At 43.7% G+C, this 27,665-nt stretch overlaps 1 protein-coding gene across 1 annotated transcript; it reads right to left on the minus strand.

Annotated features, from left to right (window-relative positions):
- Positions 1–339: 339 nt before the first annotated feature.
- Positions 340–27,665, minus strand: DCLK3 (doublecortin like kinase 3). The gene is made up of 5 exons (XM_050778341.1): positions 27,602–27,665; positions 25,015–26,891; positions 9,525–9,657; positions 5,947–6,114; positions 340–3,431 (listed from the first exon to the last, which is right to left on the minus strand). Exons 2-5 carry the CDS (start codon positions 26,464–26,466, stop codon positions 3,238–3,240), a joined length of 1,947 nt encoding a protein of 648 aa, XP_050634298.1. The 5' UTR covers positions 26,467–26,891; positions 27,602–27,665; the 3' UTR covers positions 340–3,237.

The following is a 27,665-nucleotide window of genomic DNA, read 5'->3' on the forward strand; positions in this document are numbered from 1 at the left end:
ATCAATGAGGATGGACTGATTCAGGAGTCAGAGAGTGAGGTATCAAGGGTGATGCGTGTTTTGAACTTGCTGAACACCACCATTCCCTGAGCTAGGGAGAAATAGCGGAGGACCAGGCTTGGGGATTCTGCTGTAGAGGAACTTCGGATGGCTGTGCACGGATATGTTCTGTAGGCCGTTGGAAAGGTGGGCCTAGAAGTTAGAGAAGCCTTGGATGGAAACATAACTGGGGGCAGGGAAGGAGAGGTTCATCTGCAAATAGATAGTGAGTGTAAATGAAGTTGCCAGGTGAAATAGAGTGAAAATAGAGTCTAGGACTGAACTTTGAGGACCTGCAACTATATTTTTAACAACTTTATTGAGGTATAATTGACACACAATAAACTGCACATAGCAAAAGTATACAATTTGGTAAGTTTTGACATATATACCCCCATAAATCCATTATTACATTCAAGAAAACGAACACGTCCCTCATCCCCAAAGTTACCAAGGGTTCCCTTGCAATCCCTCCTCCCCGCTCTCCCCATTTCCATCTCCAGGAAACCCCTGATCACTTTCTGTCACTGGAGATTCACTTGTATTTTCTGGAATAGTACGTAAATGAAATAATCAAAATGTAGTCTTCTTTTTCTTCTTTCATTCAGCCTAATTCTTTGGCGGTCCATCCATGTTGTTCGTGTATGAATAGTTCATCCCTTTTTTGTGGCTGTTATTCATTGTGTGGCCATACAATCTGTTTATCCATGCACCAAATCATGCACACTCAAGCTGTTTCCACTTTGGGGCTACTACAAATAAAGCACCTATAAATATTGTGAAGTCTTCATAGGACATATGCTTGAAATTCTCCTGCGTAAATATCTAGAAGTGCAATTTCATATGGTAGGTACATGTTTAACTTTTAAAGGAACTACCAAACCGTTCTCCAAAGGAGAAGCCTCATTTTATACTCCCAGTAGCAAGGTGTGGGAATTCCAGTCACTCTGCATCCTCGCTAGGAGTTGGTATGGTCAGTCTTTTCATTTTAGTCTCTTAATTTTAGCTATTCTAATGGGTGTATGGTGATATTTCATAGTGATTTTAATTTGCATTTCCCTAGCCACTAAGGATGGAACTACAGCTTTTAGCAACTGGAGGAAGACTGAATCTATACAGGAGATCCAAAGGTATAGGAGAAAAAAAAAAAAAAAAAAAAACAGAAAAATGTGACATCATGGTAGTCGACAGGAGAAATTACTCAAAGAGAGAGTGGTCAGTAGGGTCAAGTGATGCTAATTTGAGGATTGAAAATTCTCTTTTGGATTTAGTGAAATGAAGGTTACTGGTGTCTTTATCAAACAATGTTCTAGTAGCAACTGAATCCAGCTTCCAGCCTCTTCACGTTTTCAGAATGAGTCCCATTACACTGCCTGCTGGGCAGCACCCTCTCCTCAGGGGTCTGAGTCCCAGCTCCACAGGGCCCCTCCTCCAAGCTTCTGAGGTTAAAGCACCAGCTGGTACTTCTTTGATGTGGTTTCAAGTTTCTAGGGAGTGTCAAGGGTTTGGTTTCCTGAGAAGCCAACTCTGAAATCCAGATTAGCATCCAAAAGGCTTATTAGGGAGTGGTCTCAGGATCATTACCTCTGGAAGGGAAAGGAAAGAAGCAGGATTGGGCAAGGGAAAAGGTAGGCTGTGATGCAGTCTCAGCCAACAGTTCAGCCAACCCCCATGAGCAGGTCAGTAGTTGGATGGCCCTTCAGTATTGTCCCTATTTGGGACAAAGGAGCTGAGCCGCCATACCCTACATGGACTAGTCATTTGATATGGCCTGCTTCAGGAGGGAGCTGAAAGGTGTCTCTTCCAGTGGAGGGTAATTCCTGTACAGGGTTGAAAGCTGAGGGCCATCATCCAGCAGCACCCCAAGCAGCTTATTCCCTTCATTCTTGGAGGACCTAAGTGGCATACTACAGTGTCCACTACAAGGAATTTCTCCTTCAATCTCTTAGGTTCTAATAACCCCAACTTCTTCCCTTGGTTCTCCACCTAAGAATGGGAGCCACTTCCTGCAGTTACTATCTCTAAATTATACCAGAGCCTCTTTTGTGCTTTTTCCATTTTCCAAAACCTGATTAAGCAATTCCTTATGTTGAATTCTCTAGTACTGTCCCTGTTTTCCTAACTAATACACCCCTCCACCCAGATGGCTCCAAAACTGTTAGGGAAGGTAGAAGTGAGAAAGCCACACTCTTGACTGGATTTGTGGCCTACTGACCAGGTCATTCATAATCTAGGAAGGTAAATTTGGGAAATATTAGGATATGTTTTGCTGTCAGCCCACACATACTCCCAGAGTCATCTGCAAAGACTAATATTTCAGCACAGAAATCTGGAATGTGTCCTGGGTGTATGCCCTGCAGGTAGGAATGTGCTTGAACTCTGAGCTCCTTCAAGTCCCTGTGTAATCCATTTACTGCATTTCTGACATATTAATGTACTAAATGGCTCCCTCGTGATCTGAAAATGTTAACACACAGTCACAGCCCGAGTGCCTGACTTCACATAGAAATGACTCAGGCTCAGGGATAATTGGGCTGAAAAGCAGTATAATGGTATTGCAGGAGCAAGAATGATTCAATAGTTTGGTTTTTTCTTTCCATGTCTCAGACTGCACCAAAACTGATTTTTGGTAAGACTGAAATGCTAGAGACCAAGAGTAGTACATCCTAAATAAACAGGTCTTGTCAACTAATCAAGTGTCCTTCACATCTATATGTAGTCATATCAGCCTCTGGAGATCATTCATTCCCTGGCCGTCATCACCAGCACAAAGAAGTAATTGGAATACAGGCCCACTTCTGTTATTCAGAGCACATTTTATTAACACAGAAAGACCACAATGCACCTTATTAATCTCACAGGGGGAGTTTAGACCCTGGTAAGCACCACTCCTGTAGTACAGAATAAACTTGGTTACAAAGAGGAAGCAAAACACATCATTATTACCAAAATTCCTCACTGATGACAATGCTTATCCCCCAAAAATGTATTAAAGGCTTTAAATATACAAATCTAAAAATATGTTGACATTTAACATTTACTTAATTTTTTTAATATGCTTTAAAATACACTGAGTGTCTCTCCCTCTGATTCGCCAATTATGTGAAGAAGCCTCTTTCATTGTTTTTCTCTCAAACTTCCATCCTTTTTTCTGTCCTTGAGCAGAACTGGGGGCTGAACAGATTCCCGAGGCGGTGACTACGATACCTGCTCCGCAACCCTCTTGTGCTGGCTCCGGAAGTGACCCTCACTGCTGGGGGACACCTGCTTCTGTCGTTTCACTGTATTGGTCTTGCCAGCCGTTTCAATCCAGGGGTGCTGAAGAACCTGATGAGCTGTGTAGCGCTTTTTGGGGTCTACCACCAGCAACCGGCTCACCAGATCTTTGGCAGCTGTTGGAATGAGAGAAGGGAAAAATGTGATGAATGCAAGTGGTTCTGAATTTTTCTTCCCCACACATGAAATAAGAACACAAACATTCACGTCAGCACCATGGCTGGCTGAAAGGCTCCTTCATATTCTAGAGCAGCACCGTCCAATAGAAGGCAGGAACATTCTCTATCTGCACTATCCACCTGTGATTATTGAGCATTTGAAATCTGGCTTGTGAAACTGAGGAAGTGAATATTTATATGATTTACTTTGAGTTAATTTACATTTGCATTTAAATAGCCATGTGTGGCAGCAGAGAGGGGGCTACCATGTTGGACAGCACAGCTCGAGAGGACGTTCATTCATTTATCTAGAATCACGGGGCCAGGCCCACTCTTAACATCCCAGGCACTCAGGACAAAGGAACAAATGGAGACCACATGCTATACATCTACATACTTTAAGATTCCAAATCAAAACTAACACATTGTTAAATAAAATATGTTCAATCTTCCCAAGTCAATACATATGTCTTCACATTGACAAAACTGAAAACCGCGTAAAGACATCTAAAAAGTAAATAGTGCAAATTCAAAATTAATTTTATTTTCTGCCCAAGACCATGACTGGATTAATCTTAGAGAAATGAGGGGCCAACTGGTGGGCCCAGCAGCAGGCAGAAAGCAGAAGAGATTTCCCCCTGGCTTGCCAGCTCTCCCAGCCTGGCTCATTGAGCCTGCTCTTTCAATCACTCAAGAATGCACAAGAAGAAAACATCCACTTTTTTCGTTGTTGTTCTTTGCCTTTATTGAAGGCTGTCTTTACTCAAGACCAGCCGCTCACCCACCAATCACCGCTCCCGTACACCGATGTCCAGCCACCTCCTGAGCACAGAAGGCCCAGATTCCTCCACCACCACCCAATTCAAGCTGGGAAAATTCTGCCCACAAAAAGCCCCAGCCCCACCACTGCCAGAACCACTCTCTCAGGGTCCTCAAATGACTCACTCAGAGGCTGGAAGGCCAGATTGAAGTTGAGAATCCTCAGACTCTTGTGTACAAGTGTGGACAACCAGACACCCCAGCCAACATGTCCAAGCTCTGTCTACCTGCTCCAAACAGCCACTCCTCGGCCACTTTATGGCATAGTGGGAAGAGGCTGGAAAGAGGTCTCACAAACCTTGGATGTGGGCTTGGGCCATTTGGACAGGGAATTAATGGGTCTTAAGGAAGTGACCTAGAAGAGGGGACCTGGGCTCTGGGGGCACATCCCCTAAGCCCTATACTGTCCTCACTCTGTAGAGAAGGATGTGACTAGCGCAGGCCCCAGGACGAGGGCCACCCGTGCCCAAATCTAAGGAATGCTGCACAGAACTTTCTAAAATGATTTTTAGTCCCTCAATTCCCAGTTGCCACTGCCTTGTCAGCTGAAGATCCTCATCTACTGTGACAAGCCACCCTCTCCCTACCTTATTTAGAGGGGGGAAAATGAAGATTTTCCCTTTCCTCATCTTCCAATCCCAGTGAGGAAATAGAGGCTAGGGATGGAGGCAGTTCAATAACTAAAATTAAACAGCATGTTTAGGGAAAATTGAAAAACAAAATGTTACCATTCTTATTCTACTTTATTTTTATTTTTATTTTGAACCAGGATCTCTATCACCCAGGCTGGAGTGTGGTGGCACAATCATAGCTCACTGTAGCCTCAAACTCCTGGGCTTAAGTGATCCTCCTATCTCAGCCTCCAGAGCAGCTGGGACCATGCCTGGTTAATTTGCTTTATTTTTTGTAGAGAAGGGGTCTCGCTAGTTGCCCAGCCTGGTCTCGAACTCTGGGCCTCAAGCAATCCTCCCACCTGGGCCTCCCAAAGTGCTGCGATTATAGGTATGAGCCACCACACCCAGCCTCCTATTCTACTTTTTAAGCGAAAGACTCAAAATCCCCAATTATCTAGTTCTCAGTTTTACAAGGACTGTGAGTAGTACAGACAAATCCGTAGAGACAAGGGGAAGGATTTCATTTGGAATCAAATGGAACAGAGGGCCAAAAGCAGGGAGGACCATGCATGCTCCAGGTCACTAAAAAATAACTAAGATCTTCATTGCAGAGCCCCTGTGCTCCAAGTGTGCTGCTATAGGACCCTTGGTTATGCACATGTAAAAGAAGCATTTTCAGTCTGTTCCATTCACAAACACTTCTGTATATAAGATGGCCTTTCTCTTTCCAAAGGAGAGTTATAATGATTCTGATATTTTTCAGTTCTAAGGTTCTTGAATTACCTTAAGGAAAAGTACTTGGTGACTGTAACTGGTGGTTAAGCTTTTTCACTAAATCTCAAAGTACTAAATTTTTTCACTAAAATCTCCAAGTTTTCAGAGTGCTACACAAACCTACATGAAGCTACTGAGGAAGTAAAGGATGAGACATGACATGGTGACAGTCCAACTCTGCACCGGGCACAGTGGTGGGTCCTCTACACATCTGACCTGAAAAATCCATCCCCTCCTCTGCTGTGTGAGGAAGCCCCAAATCTCACCATCAGAGATATTGTCCCAGTAAGGGGGGAGGAACTCAAAGTGGCCCAGCTGGATGATGTTAAAGAGCTCGTCCTGGTCCCTCTCAGGGCTGCGGAATGGCGGAAAGCCACACAGCAGGATATAGAGGATCACACCGGCAGCCCACATGTCCACCTCCAGTCCATAACCTGTGCAGACAGAGGCAGAGACACAAACAAACCTGAGACCAGGCAGGGTCAAAGGTGACGAAATAAATGATGGAGTATTGTGGTTCTAAATAGATCTAAGTTACAGACGATCCCAGCTCTCAGCAACCAAGAGCCACTTCCAAACACAGCTCCCTTCTAACTCCTATACATAAGGATTCTACACCATCGTTACTCAAAGTGTGGTCCATGGACCACTGCCACTTTGCAATGCCTTATTACTGGTCTGCAATAAAATGAGCACAGAAACACTTGAAAGCAAGTGTTTGGAAACGCTTATAGCAATTTAACAAGACTGTGACATTCAGTTGCATGATTGAACGGCACATCTCGTTGAACAGCACATACATCAGTTCAGGCGTTGTCATACACATGTGGTGAGTCACATGTGGCATGAGATGTGTTCTAGTCACATGCAGCAGGACGGTGAGTCCACACTGTACTGGAAATTTTAAAACTTCACCCTTCACCAGAGATAGTTAGAGAAGCCTGAGTCTACACTAGCAATCTCTGCTTCCTATATATCCATTGCCTTCTCTCTCACTTAAAAAATATAATTTACTGGCTTTTTAAATGATTTTTAAAAGACTGATGTTTACTAGCTGTATCCCCCACATGTGCACACACTGGTACACAACACACACACACACACATATGCACACACCCATATGGAGACATGTATTCTTTTCTAAATAACACTTTTATTTACTTTTCTACAGAAAGTTAGGATCACATTGCACTTACACTCTATTTTATTTACTTAATATTATATAATGGCATTTCCAACATAAGAATTTCCTATGAAAAATATAAAAAATATTTTTTACAAACATGATTTCTAACAACTATTAGTATCCCCTTTACATAATAAATTGCTATGTTGTAATTTAAGTTTTTACTAATTTTTTTACAACTGTAAGGAATTTTCTGATGAGCATTTATTAAATATTTGTGCACATATCTGATTATATTCCTAAAATAACTTTCCAGCAGTGAAATAGACAAAGCAATATAAAGATTATTAATACATATTACACATTGTCCTCCCAAAACTTATCACAGCAATGTATACATTTTCAAACACTTTCTAACTTTCTACAGTTAGAAAAAGAAAACACTTGACCGTTGTAATTTAGAAGTTAGATATTCATGATTAAGCCCCAGAGTAAGTTTGACAAAACACAAATCAGCAGGAAAACACTAAGAGAATAAGTCACTAACGACCCCTTGTGACCTTTTCTCGGTTCTCAACCGTTCACTGTTGAGAGGGACTGATTTTCCTGGGTCTCATCAATATCTAGAAATGTCCCTTGGCCTCCGTGACAATGCACTTTCCAGATCCTCTCTGGGATACCCACCCTTTTCTCTACTGACCCCTCCTTCCTTCTCTCATCTCTGGGCTGTTGGCCTCCTCAAGAATACGTCCTTGACTCTCATTCCTGGCATTACCAAGGAGCCCATTATCAACCACCTCTCTGTTGAGGAGTCTCAAAGCCACATGTTCAGCTCACAGCTTCACCTCCTTGCCAAATGGACAACTCCACTATCCATCCTGATATCTCTACAAAGTCAGTGTGTTCAAAACTAAACTCACCCCATCCCCCTATCTCCCAAAAGAGCTATCCTTTCCAACACCCTGTTTTAGCTGGTGCTACCACCAATATGTGATTTTCCCAAGAATTCATGTTGCCTATTTGCTTTCTTTTCTTCTCTTAACCAGTTCATCGATGCCACACCAAGTCTAAACACCTCTACCCAGCTTTCCCATTTGTGGAGAATTTAAGCTCAACCTACCCAACTGATATAGTTTGGATATTTGTTCCCTCCAAATCTCATGTTGAAATGTGATTCCCAGTGTTGGAGGTGGGGCCTGTGGGAAGTGATTAGATCATGGGGGTGGATCCTTCATGAATGGTTTAGTACCATCCCCTTGGTGACAAGTGAGTTCTCACTCAGGTACTTCACTTAGGATCTAGTTGTTTAGAAGTCTGGGATCTCCTCCCTCTCTCTCTCTCTTGCTCCTAGTTCCACCATATAACATGCCGGTTCCCTGTCACTTTCCACCATGAGTGTAAGCTTCCTAAAGCCCTTACCAAAAGCAGAGCAGATGGCTGGCACCATGCTTGTACAGCCTGCAGAATCCTGAACCAACTAAACCTCTCTTCTTTATAAATCATCCAGCCTTTGTTATTTCTATAGCAACACAAAAACCTGACTAATACACCAACCAATTGTATTTCTCTCTGGTCCACTGAAGCTAGTCTTCTCCATGTCTCTAACACCTGACGTCATGCATGTCATCTCCTCATCTTTTGGTGGTTTTTTTTGTTTGTTTTTTTGTTTTTTTTTCTGACACGGAGTTTCACTCTTGTTGCCCAGGCTGGAGTGCAATGGCGCAATCTTGGCTCACTGCAACCTCCACCTCCCGGGTTCAAGCCATTCTCCTGCCTCAGCCTCCTGAGTAGGTGGGATTACAAGCATGCGCCACAACACCCAGCTAATTTTTTTGTAGTTTTAGTAGAGACGGGGTTTCACTGTGTTGGCCAAGATGGTTTTGAATTCCTGACCTCAGGTGATCCACCCCGCCTTGGCCTCCCAAAGTGCTGGGATTACAGGTGTGAGCCACTGTGCCTGGCCATCTCCTCTTCTTAATTGTCCTGATGGTTCTGCTGCTGGGAAACTATCCGTCCATCCCTCCTCCCTGTCACCAACCCTGCAACCCGATGAAGGTCTTCCCATCTTACAACGGTGGGTAAATTGATTTCTCCTGAAGTGCCACAGTAGTCAAATAGTCATTCATATAGTTAGAGCCATACCATAACTATTATTTCCTTTTTAAATGTTTTAGAAAGTATGTCACTAAAACAACTCATTGGATCTTTGCATAATATACAAGTAGGTAATAAATATTCATAGAGTTCATGGAGGAAAATGGGATCCCCTTTTCCTTTAAATGGAAGGTTGGTGAAGAAATGTTTAAACCGAGTACCATAAGGACTACTTCAATTCTCTCCTGTTAGAGACAGCCTTGGGTCAGTAGCCCAAATGGTCTTGCTTGCTTGAGTTCCCCATCCAATTCTCCATCATCTTTCATCTCACTGTCCTGCCTAAACACACTAAACACACACGTACACACACAAACACACACACATACACACACACACACACACACACACACTCTGATCCATTCACTGTAACAAGGGCAGCCCTGATGAGGAGAAAGCTCTCATGCTTTGATCAAGCCTACTTCAAATATTTTCATTGAAGTCCAAATCCAAGCCTAAGCATCAATTCTCTGAGATTTATTCCATATTGAAAACTAGTAAATATTACAAATGAAACATTTGTTAGTAAGGGAACTAGAGTCCCACAGATCTATGTGTAACACTTACCTTTCTCAGAAAGAATTTCGGGAGCTACATAAGTCGGGGTCCCACACACAGTAAATATAGGTCTCACCACATGCTTTGCAAGTCCAAAATCAGCCAATTTCAAGGTAGTAGATTTGTCCTCATTTCGTTGAACCTGTAAGAAACCAAAATCCCCAAACCACCACCAAAATTGTGATTAGAACAAAGAAGAGATACTAATGAAACAACAGGCTTGCAAGGTCAAGATAAGCAAACGATAAACCTATGTGGGATTACAGCTTAGCCCAACACTGACAAAGCTAACTTGACCTCAATGACAAGGGCTCACATTTTCAATTAGGGAACCAATGAGTTAGATTTACTATGCCGTCCAATATGGTAGCACCATATTGTCAAAAGTGGCTACTTAAATTTATTGATTAAAATTAAATTAAAAATTTAGCTTCTCAGCTGCATTAGGCACATTTCAAGTACTCAAAAGCCACTTGTGGCTTGTGGCTACTGTATTGGGAAACACAGATAGACACACTTCCACTGTTGCAGAAAGGGCTATTAGGCAGCATTGAGTTAGAACAAGGATCAAGGATACTTTGAGCACAGTCTAGCTTTCATGAGCATTAGAAAATGGCTCTGGGCAATGCAAAGGCTGGGCAGACGTGAAAAAGAAAGGAAAAAGACTGGGAATGAAAATGAAGAAGTATGGGGCAGGGATGGGGGGAGGTGGGGATGGTTAATTGGTACAAAAAGAATAGTTAGAAAGAATGAATAAGACCTATTATTTGATAGCAAAACAGGGTGACTATAGTCAATGATAATTTAATTGTACATTTTAAAATAACTAAAAGGGTATAACTGGATTGTTTGTATTAGGTTGGTGCAAAAGTAATCACACAAGGATAAATGCTTGAGAGGATGAATACCCCATTCTCCATGATGTAATGATTATGCATTGCATGCCTGTATCAAAACATCTCATGTACCCCAAAAATACATGCACCTAGCATGTACCTTGATATGGTTTGGCTGTGTCCCCACTCAAATCTCATCTTGAATTGTAACTCCCACAATTCCCACATGTTGTTGGGGGAATCCGGTGGGAAGTAACTGAATCACGGGTGTGGGTCTTTCCCATGCTGTTCTCATGAGAGCGAATCGGTCTCCCGAGATCTGACAGTTTTAAAAATGGGAGTTTGCCTGCACAAGCTCTCTCTTTGCCTGATGCTATCCATGTAAGACATGACTTGCTCCTCCTTGCCTTCCACCATTATTGTAGGAAGGCCTCCCTACCATGTGGAACCATAAGTCCATTAAACCTCTTTTTCTTCCTGGTCTCGGGTACAACTTTATCAGCATCATGAAAACGGACTAATACAGTAAACTGGCACCAGTAGAGTGGGGCACTGCTGAAAAGATACCCAAAAATATGAAAGTGACTTTGGAACTGGGTAACAGGCAGAGATTGGAACAGTTTGGAGGGCTCAGAAGATAAAAAAATGTGGGAAAGTTTGTAACTTCCTAGAGACTTGTTGAATGGCTTTGCCCAAAATGCTGATAGTGATATGGACAATAAAGTCCAGACTGAGGTGGTCTCAGATGGAAATCAGGAACCTGTTGGGAACTGGAGCAAAGGTGACTCTTGTTACATTTTAGCAAAGAGACTGGTGGCATTTTGCCCCTGCTCTAGAGATTTATGGAACTTTGAACTTGAGAGAGATGATTTAGGATATCTGGTGGAAATTTCTAAGCAGTAAAGCATTCAAGAGGTGACTTGGGTGCTGTTAAAGTCATTCAGTTTTATAAGGGAAACAGAGCATAAAAGTTTGGAAAATTTGCAGCCTGACAATGCAATAGAAAAAGAAAATCCCATTTTCTGAGGATAAATTAAAGCTGGCTGCACAAATTTGCCTAAGTAATGAGGACCTGAATGTTAATCCCCAAGACAATGAGGAAAATGTCTCCAGGGCATGTCAGAGGTCTTCACAGCACCCCATCCTATCACAGGCCCAGAGACCTACAAGTAAAAAGTGGTTTTGTGGGCTGGCCCCAGGATCCGCATGCTGTGAGCAGCCTAGGGACTCGGTGCCCTGCATCCCAGCCACTCCAGCCATGGCTGAAAGGGGCAAACATAAAGCTCAGGTTGTGGCTTCAGAGGATGCAAGTCTTGGTCACTTCCATGTGTTGGTGAGCCTGCCAGTGCACGGAAGTCAAGAATTGGGGTTTGGGAACCTCCGCCTGGATTTCAGAGGATGTATGGAAATGCCTAGATGTCCAGGCAAAAGTTTGCTGCAGGGGTGGGGCTCTCATGGAAACCCTCTGCTAGGGCAGTGCAGAAGGGAAATGTGGGGTCGGATCCCCCAAACAGAGTCCTTACTGGGGCACTACCTAATGGAATCTTGAGAAGAGGGCCACTGTCTCCAGATCTCAGAATGGTAGACCAATGACAGCTTGTACCATGCGCCCGGAAAAGCCACAGACTCTCAATGCCAGCCTGTGAAAGAAGCCAGGAGAGAGGCTGTACTCTGCAAAACCACAGAAGCGGAGCTGCCCAAGACCATGGGAATCCACCTCTTGCATTAATTAGCATGACCTGGATGTGAGACCCAGAGTCAAAAGAGATCATGTTGGAGCTTTATGATTTGACTGCCCTGCTAGATTTCAGACTTGCATGGGGCCTGTAGCACCTTTGTTTTGGCAAATTTCTCCCAGTTGAAATGGCTGTATTTACTCAATACCTGTACCCCAGCTGTATCTAGGAAGTAACTAAGTTGCTTTTGATTCTACAGGCTCATAGGTGGAAGGGACTTTACTTGTCTTGGATGAGACTTTGGACTGTGCACTCTTAAGTTAATGCTGAAATGAGTTAAGACTTTGGGGAACAGTTGAGACATGATTGGTTCTGAAATGTGAGGACATGAGATTTGGGAGGGGCCAGAGTGGAATATGGTTTGACTGTGTCCCCACCCAAATCTCATCTTAAATTATAACTCCCACGATTCCCACATGTTGTGGGAGGAACCCAGTAGGAGGTAATTGAATCATGGGGGCAGGTCTTTCCTGTACTGTTCTCATGATAGTGAATCAGTCTTATGAGATCTGACAGTTTTAAAAATGGGAGTTTCCCTGCACAAGCTTTCTATTTGCCTGCTGCCATCCATGTAAAATGTGACTTGCTCCTCCTTGCCTTCCACCATGATTGTGGGAAGGCTTCCCCAGCCATATGGAACCATAAGTCCATTAAACCTCTGTTTCTTCCCAGTCTCAGGTATCTCTTTATTAGCAGCATAAAAACAGACTAATACATACCCAAAAAAATTAAAAATTACAAAAAATGAAGAAGTAGACCAATAAGCAGGAGAGAGATGTTAAATACAGGCCCTCATTGGGCGAGGTGAGGGATTAAGAATCAAACAGGCCAGGAGTCTTTGAGCAATTCCAACTCCAAGACTTGCAGCTGAATGGCCTTGGACAAATTTCTTTACTCATCTGAGTCCCTGTTTTCTCATTTGTTTAAAAAAAAGGGGGGTGGGGTAGGTGCAGTGGCTCACACTTGTAATCCCAGCTCTTTGGGAGGCCAAGGTGGAAGGATCACTTGAGTCCAGGAGTTCAAGACCAGCTTGGGCAACACGAGGAGACCCCATCTCTACAAATAGTAAAAGTATTAGCCAGGCGTGGTGATGCATGCATGTGGTCCCAGCTACGTGGGAGGTTGAGATAGGAGGATCACTTGAGCCTGGGAAGTTGAGGCTGCAGTGTGCCATGATTATACCACTGCACTCCAGCCTCAGCAACAGAGCAAGACCCTGTCTCAAAATAAAAGAGGGAAGAATGGGAGTGACAGTTTCCAGCAAATAGGCTTATGTCATGAGTTTCATTCAATGTCTGCAATCTGCCTAGCAAAGTATTAGCTCTAGAGTGACCAAAAGGCCCAGTTTGACTTCCACCAGGTTTTAGAAAAGGGTAGAATTGGTCAATTTTTAAAATAGAGAAAAGGCACACTCACCTTCACTCTGAATGAATACAGAATCTGAAATGCTCCCTCCTTTTTCCCCTTCAAAACTTATCCCACCTGTCTCATTCCTTCAAACAAGTCCAGGTGACTGACTTTCTCATCTCTGGTAAGCCAATTCCCATTGCCAAGTTAGTATGTTCTGTCCTCCTTCCCCAACAAGTGATTTGATATAAGATTATGACTGTTAGGAAAAGCTGGACCTTAACCTAAAAGAAACTAATCTCAAGAGGTAAGTGTGGCAAGTATTTAGGTCACTATGCTGGAAAATAAAACTAAATTTCACAGGAAAAAACTAAACATGAGGGCGCAAACCCAGCATATCTCGCAGCAAGTAAAAGATGCATCAGTGCCCCTGCCTGAAAGAAGTTTTCCAGTTTGAGGGAAGGTTAAACAATCAGACACAATTCAATACTCCAGCATCCTTCCAGACTATCTGGTACCTGCACACATAAGGTCCAAGGGTAACTGCCCTGTTTCTCGTGGTAGAAGGTGATTGCTCAGACGAAGGTGAACTAAGCAGTTAGTTAGACCACTGTGTGAAAAGTTACTAGAATTTGGGCAATCTTATCCAAGCAAGAGACTCATTAGTGCCACCACAGCTATAGGAGACACTATCAATTTGTCTGCAGGCATACGCCCTCACATCTCTCCTGGAACTGGGGCAAAGGCTCCTACCAGTGCCTGGACAGGTGGGCAGTAGGGGAACTCTGCCTCTCCCTGGGACCCATCACAGCCATGGGCAACACCTAGAATGGCAGGGTGGAGCCGCCTTTCCCCTGTCTCTCCAGACCAGAATAAATTCTCCACACTTGCTTTGGTTTCTGTCAGTGAGCTTACATCTCCATAAGCAGCATGTGTCTTAATTACTGAGCCCAAGTCACCACCAGACAATCTAATCAATGTCTCCATAATTAACCTCACCAAATGGAAAGTCATAAATTTAGAACTAAAATGAAATTCTGCTTGGTCTGCATATAGAAACTGACATAGCCCAAAAGGAGACAACAGGGTAATTACCAGAATAATTTAAGAAAACCTTGTTTGGAAGGGAAGGAAAACAAAATAATGTGATACCTAGAATGACCAGATGGATCATATGCATTAATCATAGTTGCTGGGTGACTGCTGGAAAAATATGTCTTTCACAAATATTTATAAATTAGCAGCATTAAAAGCATTTGGCTGACTGGCCGGGCATGGTGGCTCATGTAATCCCAGTACTTTGGGAGGCTTAGGCAGGTGGATCACTTGAGGTCAGGAGTTTGAGACCAGCCTGGCCAACATGGTGAAACCCCATCTCTACTAAAAATACAAAAAGAAATTAGCTGGGCATGGTGGTGGGCACCTGTAATCCCAGCTACTATGGAGGCTGACTCAGAAGAATCACTTGAACCCCGGAGATGGAGGTTGCAGTGAGCTGAGGTCGAGCCACTGCACTCTAGCCTGGGTGAAAGGATGAAGCTCTGTCTTAAAAATAAACAAATTAGTTTTAAAAATAAATAAATTAAATAAAGCTTTCAGCTGACTTAGTACACCAGAGTAACAAGTGTGTTCCTATTGTGAAATAAATGAAACATTACCTTCCTCGTGGAAGCCCCCAATTCCAAAACCTGGCTCCACTGAGCTTGTAGCAGATTAAACGTTTTGGAAACTCACATTTTACTTTGAAAAGTTATTATGTTAACTATCCAGAGACTGAATGATATATTTTCAAAATGCCAAATCTGTTTTTAGAGTATGATATGGATCTATGTGAGATATATTATGCCTCTTCTAGTTTCTTCCTGCTATAGCTTTTCTCTTTCAGTCTTAGGATCATCCCCTGAGTATCAACAATTGCATAAGCAGAACCGGGGGGACGGTTAAGATCAGTGGCGCCACTTGTCCCTTCCAGAAAGTGGCCCCAGGTGGCCCGATGTCTTTAGTTCTTCTGTCTCCAGCTTCTACTGTCAAGAGTTATTTAATATTCTTCAGTGTTGTCATTTATTTCCTCTACCTAAGCAGCTTAATTACTTTTAAGGTCGCACACTGTCTGCAAGTTTTTTGGCTTATTTTTGCAACAAGCACCTCACATATTTGGCTTCAGAACAGTTCCTATCTTAAACCTTGAAATTAAATGAGTGATGTTGTCCTAGAATAATTCTTCCCAGAATCTGTGGGACATCTGATACCATCAAACCCAAACCTCCACCCAAGCAAAAAACGTGTCTCAAACATCCTCCCACCAGACTATCGTTCATGTCTGAATGAAATCTCAAAATGGAAAAGACTCCACAACTCCATGCTGTAGTTCATCCCATTTATGGCACACTTAGCTTGTGAGGAGATTCACCCCTATGTTGATTCAGAATTCCTTTCCCATTCCTGTTTTCTAAATCTGCGCTCTCCAGTGATGCTGAATAAGAACACATCCCTCCAAAGATGGGAAGCAAATACCGTGATCCCCAGCTTGCCTTTGGCTTCTCCAAGCTAGCCTCTGTGATGATTAATTTTAGATGACAACTTGACTGGATTAAGGAATACCTAGTACTGGTAAAGCATCATTGAGTGGGGGTCGGGGTCGGGGCAGTGTCTGTTAGGTATTTCCAGAGGAGATTGGTGTGTGAGTCCAGGTGGACCAAGTGCAGAAGATCTGCCCTCAATATGGATGAGAGCAGCATCCAGCCAGCTGGGGCTTGGATAGAACAAAAGCAGGGAAAAGGCAATTGGTGTCTCTGTCTCTCTCTCTCTCTCTGTACCCCCTTCTCCCCCTCCTCCTGGGACATCAGAACTCTAGGCTTTCTAGCCTTTGGGCTCCAAGACTTATACCAGTAACCCCTGGGTTCTCAGGCCTTCAGACTTAGACTGAGCCATGCTACTGGTATCCCAGGGTCTCCAGCTTGTGGACAGCCAGTCATGGGACTTCTCAGTCTCCATAATCATGTGAGCCAAGTCCCCTAATAAATCCCCTCTCATACATCCCTATAAACACAAATCCTATTGGTTCTGTCTCTCTAGAGAACTCTGGCTAATACAACAACCAAGGATACTCTAGTGAATCCTTACAGGACCTGGTGTCCTGGTCACCCTCCCTCACTCATCCCTTTTCCCAGTGCAGCCCCTGGACCCTGGACCAGCACCATCAGCATCTCCTGTGAGCTTGTTACAGCTCTCAGCTGCCCCAGATCCCCTGAACCAGAATCTGCATTTCCTCACAACCTCAGAGAGATCTGTGTACACGGTAAAGTTCTGGATGGCCCCCATGTCATTGATGCCTTTCTTAACCAAGAATGTCCAGCACCAAATGCCACACAGCAGGTGTGATTTGATCAGAGCAGAGGACCTCAGGACTCTCGGTTGACCAGGCACTCAGGTGGTCATCAAGACAGCCAAAGACCCCATCAAATGACGCACTTCAATGTCCCTGCCTGAGAAAACCTTTCAGGGCTTTCCTGGGTTGTGTGGTGGGGGCGCACAAAAGCCCCCTTTGAACACATCTCACTTTGCCCTCACCCTACATCTCCCTGTATCTATTTTGCAGCCTACCTAAACTTGCTGCTCTAGGCCATGTTCCTGCTGGGGGCTCATTTTCGGTTGTTCTCTAACTGAAAGTGTGTAAGAGATTACTTTACATGACACTGTAATGACTGTTATCTGCCTGCATCTCTCACCCTTTTCCAGCCACATCAAAGTGTCATGCTTGGAATCCAAGTGATCTACATTATTTACATAGGCATTCACATAACATCTGGATAATCTCAAAGCTTCAAGAAGAATCTTTATTTTTCTCAACAATTTGCCCTCTCCTTCAACGGTACCTCAATTTAAATGTGATCTTGCAATTCTCATCTCTGAACAGAAGATGGCAGCAGAGTCCAGCCCAAACAACAAGTGGCTCCCTTAAGGATTAAGACATGGATAAAGTTTATTTATCTTTGCCACCTTCTTACTTGATCCATCATGGTTTCTCGTACTTTTTCCCTCCAAGGTCCATTTTCAACTGGCTGTGAAGAATGAAATGATCTTAGAAACCAATTCACATTAAAATGCCAATACCTAAAATCCGTTTATATTTCAACGACAGCAAAATATACCATAATACAGGCTGGGTGCAGTGGCTCAGTCCTGTAATTCCAGCACTTTGGAAGGCCAAGGCAGGTGGATCACTTGAGTCCAGGAGTTTGAAGTGAGCCTAGGCAACATGGCGAAACCTCATCTCTACAAAAAATGCCAAAATATTAGCCAGGTGTGGTGGCTCATACCTGTGGTCCCAGCTACTTGGGAGGCTAAGGTGGGAGGAGTCTGGAAGGCGGAGGTTGCAGTGAGTTGAGATCACACCCCTGCACTCCAGCCTGGGTGACAGAGTGAGACTGTCTCAAAATATATATACATACACCATAAATAACACTTTTATATATATATACACACACACACACACAAAAATAACACCCTTGTGTATATATCTACACAAAAAAAAATACAACCCTTATTTTCTCTACATCCCTCTTTAGCTACTGTTCCATATCTATGATCCCCTTCGTGCGTGCGCACACACACACACACCCTTGAAAGAGGTGTCTATACACACTGTCTACATATATATGTGTATATATGTGTATATATCTATATATAGATATATACACAAACACATAAACATACCATAATACAAAAGTATGACTGAAAAAAAAAATCAGTGAGGAAAAAGTCTTCCCTGGGACTTGTCACATGGCATGCTCACAAAATGCTTTTGGTGTCTGTTTATTGCATCCGCTTATTTCTACTTAATTAAAATCCCATGTTCATTCAACAAATATTTACACACCTACCATCTGCTAGGCAGTGTTTGCAATATTAAGAATAAAGTATTGAATGAAGCAGATAAAGTTATTTTTCTTATGAAGCCTCCTTTCTATTAATGAACAATATTCAAATAAATATGTAATGTCAGGCAGTGATAAGCGTTTTGAAAAAGTAAAAGTGGGATAAGGGCTGCATTGTCTAGTACAGTATCCACTAAGTACACATGGCTATTGATTTTTACATGAAACTTAAAATGCAGTTCCTTAGACAGGAGGAACTGCCCATGTGGCTACAGGCCACCACATTGGGCTGTGGAGATACAGGAAATCTGTATCTCGATCATCACAGAAAATTCTACTGGCAATGCTGGCACAGACAGTGGCAGGGTTTTTTTTTTTTTTTAATAAAGTGGTTAAGGAAGGACTCACTGAGGAAGTAACATCTGAATGAAGGCAGGGGTGAGCCATATTAAGATGTGAGGAGCAAGTTTTCAGGTAGAAGAAACAGTAAATGCGAAGGCTGATGGACATGCATGATTTGATGTAGCAAGCAGGGGCAGGAGCAGGGCGAGTGAGGAGCTGGGTGGCTGGAGAGTGGCTTTGAGAGGAAGACGGAGTCCACATCATATAAGACCTTCCAGGCCATGGAAATGACCTTGGCTTGTATTCTGAATGTGAATGTGAAGGGAAGCTAATGGCAGCTCTGAGCATAGAAGTCACTGTGATGCACTGTCTTTTTAACCCAATGTCTGGTCAGAGGTGGCCAGCCCAGCTGATGAAGGACTTTGGACTGTAGGTGTTTTCTGAACTTGATAGCCTCATATTTCACAGCACACTTTACTTCACCACCTAGTCATCCAATCGGATGATCATCTCAAATTCAACATGCTGGAAACCCTCGACCTTGCTTCTCTCCCACAGTTCCCCAACTCAGAGAATGGCTCCATCATCACATAAAGATGCTGTCATATCTCTCAACTTCAAAAAAACACAACCCTTATTTTCTCTGCATCCCTCTTTAGCAACTGTCCCATATCTATGATCTCCTTCGTGAGTGCACACACACACACACACACGCACACACCCTTGAAAGAGGCGTCTCTACACACTGTCTACAGTATTCCACCTTCCATTCTATCCTAACTCAGTCAGACTCTCATCATCATAACTACACAGAAACCACCCTCCTCCATTAGAAAAATGGGGCTGCGACTGATCCAGCTTCAGGTCAGAAACATCTGTCACCCTTGAGTCTTCTCTTTCCTCATCCACCGCATTCAATCCACTCACAAGTCTTGTCTTTACCCTTAGGATGACCACTTCTCCCCATCTGTACTGTAGTCCCCAAGACCAAGCCACCATCATCTCTTGCTGGGACCATGGCAGCAGACTCCTCACTCCTTCTTTTCTCCCTCCCCTCACATAACCCCTAACATGTGCAACTTCCACAAGAAGATGAACCAGAACCTGAGGGTTTCCGTTGCAATTAGACAACTAGACCTTAGATCTCAGAAACTTGAAGAGATTTACTGAGTTGTTTCCTCAGCTTAAGACCATTTTCCAAATGCCCTTAAAGAGGTTTAAGAAACTTAATCTTAGATCTTCAAATGACTCACAAGAATATACTCTTTTAGAGAGGTGATAACATACATGAACACACGGATTAAGTGGACTAAAGGAAGGTGCTGTTATTTTCCTTTACCAAATGACCAGATCTTCAGGCCTCCTTGATGAAATGAGGTCACAGTTTTAGAAGATATCCACTCAGTTGATAAATAGGAATCATACTTTAAAATTGTCTTTGTTGTTGATAACTTACTGCAGACAGTAACTTATTAGACACCTATCCTTTCAGGTGGATGTTTCAAAAGGAACTTACAGAGGAAAGAAAACCTCAATCCTCAAGATGACCCAGTACCTAGACTTTTGAAGACTATGAGAAATTTCCTGTAACCTCTGCCTATGTGGCCAAACCCTGGAAATACATAAGTTCATTGAGTGTACAAATACTATTATTGTCCTGGAAATTGCTGAAATGGATACTGAGAGTCTGTCTTACCAATGTAAACCTACAGTCATAACTGCAATGATTTCTGACAAGAATATACCCCGCAGTTCTCTAGAGTTCAATCTCTTATGTAACAGTATTCTCAATGACCAATCAAAATGGGCCAATGACCTAAAGACTTGTGTCACTGTACTTTTTCTTTGGTAATTTCATGTTATTACTGAAATTAATATTTCTTTATTTTATTAAGTAGAGCTTAAGTATACTTCACAGTTGTTGCTAGTTTTTTTTAAATGTGATTGGGGTATAAATGCATTCATGAATACTTGGACTATTAATGAGAAGCTAAGGGAAAGGAGATTGAAACTGAAGCTGGTAGAAGAGAAATCTTGCTGATCAAGGAGAATTATGCATTGCAGAACCAGTGACTACCACAGCAATAATCAGTGAGTCCTTCTTATATATCAGAGTAGAAGGGAAAAAGAACTTACAGAATTCAGACCAAGAAAATGATTGAACAGGTTCATTGTAAAGGGAGAATGAGCGGGAAGTGTGGTTGGCTACTTTTTATCCTTCTAGATTTTCCCTGCCACCTTTAGGGACACCAGTCACTGCCCTGTCCTAGTCATATTCACCAGTAAATATATAGACAAGCCTGTTTCTTCCTAGAACCAGCAGGAGACCAAAAAGAGGGTACAACCTTTGTCCTTGACCAAGCTGAGACCTGTTCCCACTATCCCCACCACCATCTCTCCTGGATTTCGGGGATCTCTGCTCCCAGCACTCCAGGGCTATACCAGCTAGTCTGGGGGCAGTAGCAGAATTAGAGACATGAGCACCCTATATGCTAGTGGAGGTGTAGCAGCATGCCCACCCTACTCATTCCCTTCCACTCTATTTCCAGGCAGGAACACATCCTTCTCTTCCCCTTATTCTGGAAGAAATTTTCTCAAATGACCGTGCTCAATGCTCATGTCTGACACCTCCTCAGTCTCTTTCCCCCTCCCGCTCACCCAGCTTTCTTTGCTGAATACAATCTCTCAGCCATCAGCTATAAATAACCTGGCCTGTGCCCTTCCACCGTGTGTGTGAGCTGGTCTAATCATCATCACTATTCCAGCTCCTGTTTGCTTCTCCACTTCCTTCCACAGAGCCCAGCCAACACCACCCAGCATATTCCAACTCCTCCTAGGAGCACACACTGGCAGAAGCAGCAATTAACACTGGTATTTCTGCAAGCTGGAAATTCTTATAATTAAAACTTCTTTTGTAAGATCTTAGGAGTCTAAATAACCCTAAGGGAAGAAGAGCACCATCATCTTATCAGGAAATGTGATCAGTAGAAATAGATAAACTCAGTAACGTAGGCCTAAAGTTTTACTCTAGGGCCCAATTATCAGATATAAATATTTCTGTTGATTAAAACATGATAAGCTTGCTATATTCATGAGGAGCTTTTAGCACATATAGATAGTCTCTAAAAGCAGCAACACTTGCAATCAGCCGTGTAATCAAAAGTTAGTTCTGACGTAATCACTTCCCAAAGCTTAACAAAGACAGGTCTTAGCAGACACAGCAGCCATCCATTAAAGGCAGAAACAATTAGTTTGACAATATAAAGCTCAACACAAGTGCAAAACACTAAATTAAAGGCAATTGAAGAACACCAACTTATGGACAGTAGTCACCAATGTGATATTTATTAGTATTTTAAATCTTAGAAGGCCAAACAAATTTGCAATGTAATTATATCAGCAGCTTTAGAGATGACACCTTGCTAAACCCAGATGAGTCAACTGTCAATCCAACATTATCTCTATCTCTTTCTGAAAAACCAAAAAGCGCTGACATCAGATAGCATTTAGACTTCTGACATAACAATATGTTAAACTTTACTCACCCAGAAAAAGGATAAACATGTTTTATAAATGTGCCAGACCTGTCCAGTTTGATAAATGCAAGCTGACAAATTATCCACAGGAAAACAAATATATTAACCTATTCCACATAAGATGGCTCAAATATGTAGCTTTCTACAGTTTCTGAAGAAGCCATAACAGCACAAAAAAGATTTTTTATTTGAAATATATGTATATAGGCTTTCTTCAAAATCAGAAAAAAGAAAGAGTCTACATATCAATTGGGATCAATTCCAATAAACAAAAACTCATGCATTTAGAATGAAAAAAATTACACCACTTTGTAGTCTGTCTTCTCTCTCTCTCTCTCTCTCTCACACACACACACACACACACACACATACATACACAATTCCATTGCCTGCCCCCAAGCACTAAAACATGCATGTACTGGCATTTAAACCATGAAGAACTACCCAGAGGCAAGTAGCTTGTCCATATTAAACATATTCCTTGCTGTTTTCCTACTTCCTTAAACCACCCTCCATGTGATCTATAACAGTGCTGACTTTCTCCATCTCAAAAAGAGCTGATAAACCCCTCCACATAAATGAGAGCTTCTATTGCCCAAGAGATGGGTCGACTCAACTGACTGGTGCCAGGATCTTGTTAGAAAATGCAAACTAAGCTAACTCTCTCCAAAAGACAGTGATCTCATTCCACATAGCTGAGAACTTGTTTAACTGTTACAATGCTATAGTAGGCACATGTCTGAAATGTTCAGCTCAGGGGACCTCCTTAGGCCTCGAAAGGGATCTCTCCTGCTTAGGCTATTCAGTGAAAGAAGCAGAGAGTTGTTAAAGAACACTGCTCTGTTGCAATTCCAAAGTGTCCATAATAAAGAGCATACAGTACATTGCACATAGAAGAGATCAGGGCTCAGACCCAAAAGACAGGAACAATCAAAAAGTGAGTAAAGAAAGGACAAGGACATCCAGCTAATGCAAAAAATGAAATTGTTCAAAGAGAGTAATTCAGACCACTCATCCAACCAGTCAAATTGCTTCTGTAATTCTATGAGTTACAAAAACACAAAAACAAGGTTGCTCGACTTAGTGGTCAACGTAGACCTAATTTCACCGGATAATTAGTTTGACTCAGTGTTTCACCTGCTTGTGAGAGCAGTTTACAGACAGGCAAATGCACTGGGATGGTGTCTCCAGGCTGAGTCTACAGCCATGGAAACTAAAGAAAATAGCATAAATCCCTTCCCCCCAGGGGACCTTCCCAGCTCCTCGCCAAAATATGGCCCATCAAAATCACTGTGTCCATTCACTATTGCTTTATCCGCAGTGATGTGACTTTGAATGCTTACTCATGAGACTCACCTTGATATCAGGGTTGTTTTTAATGTAATAATAGTGATAGTCTCTGCCACTGATGGAGTTCTTGCTGCTTCCCAGGCAGCATGGTATGGCCTTTAGGCATTCATACAACTAATACGTATTAAATGTCGACCAAGTGACAGAACTGTTCTGGGTTTGAGAGCACAATCTGAATGAAACAAAGTCCATGGTGTCTTAGAACTTTCTCTCCAATAAGAGGAGGGAGACAGAAAGGTAAATATAGATTCTATCAAGTGGTGATCAGGGCTATAAAGAAGAAAGGGGGTGAACATGCCAGAGGGTGACAGTGTCATCATGACAAAGACCTCCTGGCACACACTTGTACTCAAACACATTAATACACCGACTCATTGCAATAAGCGAGAACACACACGGTTGGGATTTGGGAATCAAAGTAAGAGAGTGTTTAAAGGACTCATGACAATATGTGTGTGGGCTGTGTTAGATGATTTGGGGGAGGATTCGTGAAAGCAGGGTTTTGCTCTGGGCTGGATAGTGTCAGCACATGGGGGTAATTCTACAATCAGGTATCTTAATAATTCTTACATGAAGGTAGGAAGGATGAAGCAATGCACTCAGTCACTCACAGCAGCCACAAAGGGGACACGTGACCTTATTTGTGGTTTGGACAATATTCTTATTTTTATCTGCTTTTGGACATCAGCATAAAGGGGTTTTGCTTTTGTCTTGATCCATTATGGTCACAGAGTGGCCTTATCTGATGTTGTGATCTGTGAAATTGCTTATGCTCAACAGGAGAATGGCATAGCTGAGATAAGAGTGTCAGGCCAGCTCCCAGCTGTCAGGGGCTGTTTTTCTTTTTCCCATACTCAAACTGCAGGCAACCTTCCAAAATAGGCACTATTACCGTTTCTCTTTTACAAAATGATGAAACTAAGGTCCAGCAAGATAAAGGGCTTATCTTAGAGCAAGCAACTAAGAAAGCCAGGATTCAAACCCAAGTTATCTGACTCCAGAGCCAGCCTCATCAGCACTCCTTACACAGACCCTTACAGCACTGCACCTTTTGAGCTGCTCAGCAAAGCAATTATCTTCAAAAAGACCAAAGTGGCATCTCAGTGGGAGGGTGGATGATGCACACAAAGCCTCAAGTGGAAGCTGCCACCAGTAGGCATCCCAGTACCTAAGTACCAAGAAATTAAGTTCACGTGGTCATTATCAAGACAAACACATTTTTCTCCCAGAGATGAGGAGACATTTTCCATTTTATTTAAATTGGAAGGTTTCTTTTTCCATAAGTTAATCAAAACTAATTTATCTCAGCAACTTATGACCTATAACCATAGCTTTAAATACTGGAACAGTATGTTGTAATAACATAAAAGTAAAGTTCTAGTGTGTAAAGGTGACAGAGTATAAAGCAATTGATACCAATTTTATCCCATATTCTAAAAACACCCTCTCCCATATCATCCAAAGTCAAGGCTTACCAAAAGGTTTTCCGGCTTGAGGTCCCGGTGGACAATGCTCTTGTCGTGCATGTGGACGAGGGCCTTGCATAAGTCCATGATCATGAGGGCCGCATCAGGCTCCGGGAACTTCACACTTTCTATGATGGCGTCAAAAAGGTCTCCTCCCTGCACGTACTCCAGGATCAGGTAGATTTCCGTGTCTGTTTCATAGACTTCATGCAATTTCACGATGTTGGGGTGAGAGAGGCTCTGGATGATCAAGATCTCACTGTCCACCATGTCCTCCTTGCCCTTGAGTCTGGACTTGTCAATGATCTTCATCGCATAGGCCTGCCTGGTCTCGCGGTGCCTGCACTCCTTCACGACAGCAAAGTTCCCGTCCCCAATGACGCGGCCAGTTTCATAATGCTTCTCCACATTGGCGGCAATGATGCCCATGGGTCGCAGCTTCCGACCGCTGGGCCGCTCTGGCTTGTTCTCTTCTGGCCTCGTCTTGGGCTCCTTTTCTAGCTTTGCAGGTTGGTCATCTCTGAGAGTTGTCTTTCTGCCTCCAGACATACATGGCTTTTTCTCCTTCTCTGCCTCCTTCTCTTCTCCTCGGGTCCTGGGGAGCTTCTCAAAGCCCGCCTGATGCTCTCTCAGGAGCCAGCCACCATGCTTGCTCCTGCTCATGGGCCTGGTGTCTTTCTTCACCTCCCTCATCCCTTCCTCTGTGACAGGAAGAACTTCCGCAAGTTCCTTCTTGGACTTGGCTGCTCCCTGAGCATGGCTTTCTTGATCCTCTGGGCCTCTGTCCTCTTTCTTGTCCGTGCTCTTGCTGGGTCTCCTCAGCTCTTGAGTGGGATTCCTGGTGCTGCTCCTGTGGCTGTCACCCTTCCACCCTTCCTCCCCACCTGCAGGATTTGCCTCGGGAGACCTCCTGCAGCTTCTGGTCCTCACCAGCTTCTCCACCTCATACATTGGGCCCTTCCCCATATCCAGCTCACTGGTCCCCAGAGAAAGCCTCTCGCGCTCCAGGCTCTGCTGAAGCTCCCTCTCTCTCTTGCACTTCTCACATCTGATAATTTCACCCGAGGTCTTTTCAATCTCCACCCCGAGATGCTTCTCTCCCCTTGCGTGCCTCTCTTCTAGAGTGGCTTCCCTGGGCAGCTTGCTACTGGGTTCCGGCTCCCGTTTCCCCCTCCCCCACTTCTTCTGGGTCCTTGCTCTGTCATCTAGTGAAAGCTCTTCGGGGATCTTCCCCTGGTGCCTCATGGCTGCCTTGCATCCTGCAACCTCGCTGCAGCTTTTGGGGGTCTCGGTCTCCCCACAGCGGTGGTCTCCTTTCAGAGCCTTGCTAAACAGCCTGCTCCTCAGCCTTGGAGAAGGGATACGGCTGTGCTGGGCCAGTGTCAGGGCCCGGGCTTTGTTGGGGTACAATTCTTCTACAGCCACCTGAATGCTCTTCAGTGTCAGTGGTTCTTTGCCCATAGCTATGAAAGCATCCCCTTCCCTGAAGAAATCAGAGACGCTCCTGATTTCCCTGCCCTTGAGGTTAAACAGTTTCCTCACACGGTCATTCTTCCATCTGGGAGAGCCCAAGGCTTCTGAGATGTCAGCTAAGAGCTGCTCGAATGTCTGCACTGATCGCCTGTTGAGGAGCAGGGTGATCTTTCGGGGGCGCTGCCCACCCAGCTTCACCACGGTCACGACCCTGGGCTTCAGCGGGCTGTTCTCAGGATGTGCCGAGTGAAGGCCATTCCGAGGGCAGAACAAGGGCACGACGGGGCCACGCGGCCCCAGGAATGGTTTCTCCAGATTCCCTCGGCTGGCAGGCAGCCAGGAGCCTTGCAGCTTCCGCTCTGTGATTCTCGAGCTTAAATATTTTAGAGAATGGTCACATAGGCCTTGCTGTCCTGCAACAGGAAAAGGACAACAGAGTGTTAGTTAAGATGGGTTCAGAGAGCCCTCAGCCTTCACCGAAACTTTATTAAAGATGACTGATTCTAGTATTACAGTTTATAAGTGTGGTTCCCGAGAGTCTTAGAAATGACGGAGCCTTTATACTTAGGTCTAATTCCCAGTCTCCGCTACACCAAGAGTGCAGAACAGAGTCAGCGTCGGGCCTGCAGTGATTCCTGTAGGCCTCATAGAGGCCCCCAGGATGGGCCACACCTCGGGAGCTGATACAGTTTGTCTCTATGTCCCCACCCAAATCTCATCTTGAATTGTACTCCCATAATTCCCATATATTGTGGGAGAGACCCGATGGGAGACAATTGACTCATGGGGGCAGTTTCCCCCATACTGTTCTCATGGTAGTGAGTAAGTCTCAGGAGATCTGATGGTTACATCAGAGGTTTCTGCTTTTGCGTCTTCCTCATTCTCTCTTTGCCTGCTGCCATCCATGTAAGGTGGGACTTGCCCTTCCTTGCCTTCCGCCATGATTGTGAGGCTTCCCCAGCCATGTGGAACTAACTGTGAGTCCAAGAAAACCTTTCTCTGTAAATTGCCCAGTCTCAGGTATGTCTTTATCAGCAGCATGAAAACGGGCTAATACAGGAGCCCTCTCAAGGTGAGGGCTGACTCTGTAAACACAACTCCAGCTACCCCAAAGTGAACTGACCTTCAAGGATCTACAACAGAGATAAAAAGGGCCAGTTGTGCTGCCCATGAAACACCAACAAGAG

This window comes from Macaca thibetana, chromosome 2 (genome assembly GCF_024542745.1).
Source record: "Macaca thibetana thibetana isolate TM-01 chromosome 2, ASM2454274v1, whole genome shotgun sequence".
In the NCBI taxonomy this organism is placed as follows: domain Eukaryota; kingdom Metazoa; phylum Chordata; class Mammalia; order Primates; family Cercopithecidae; genus Macaca; species Macaca thibetana.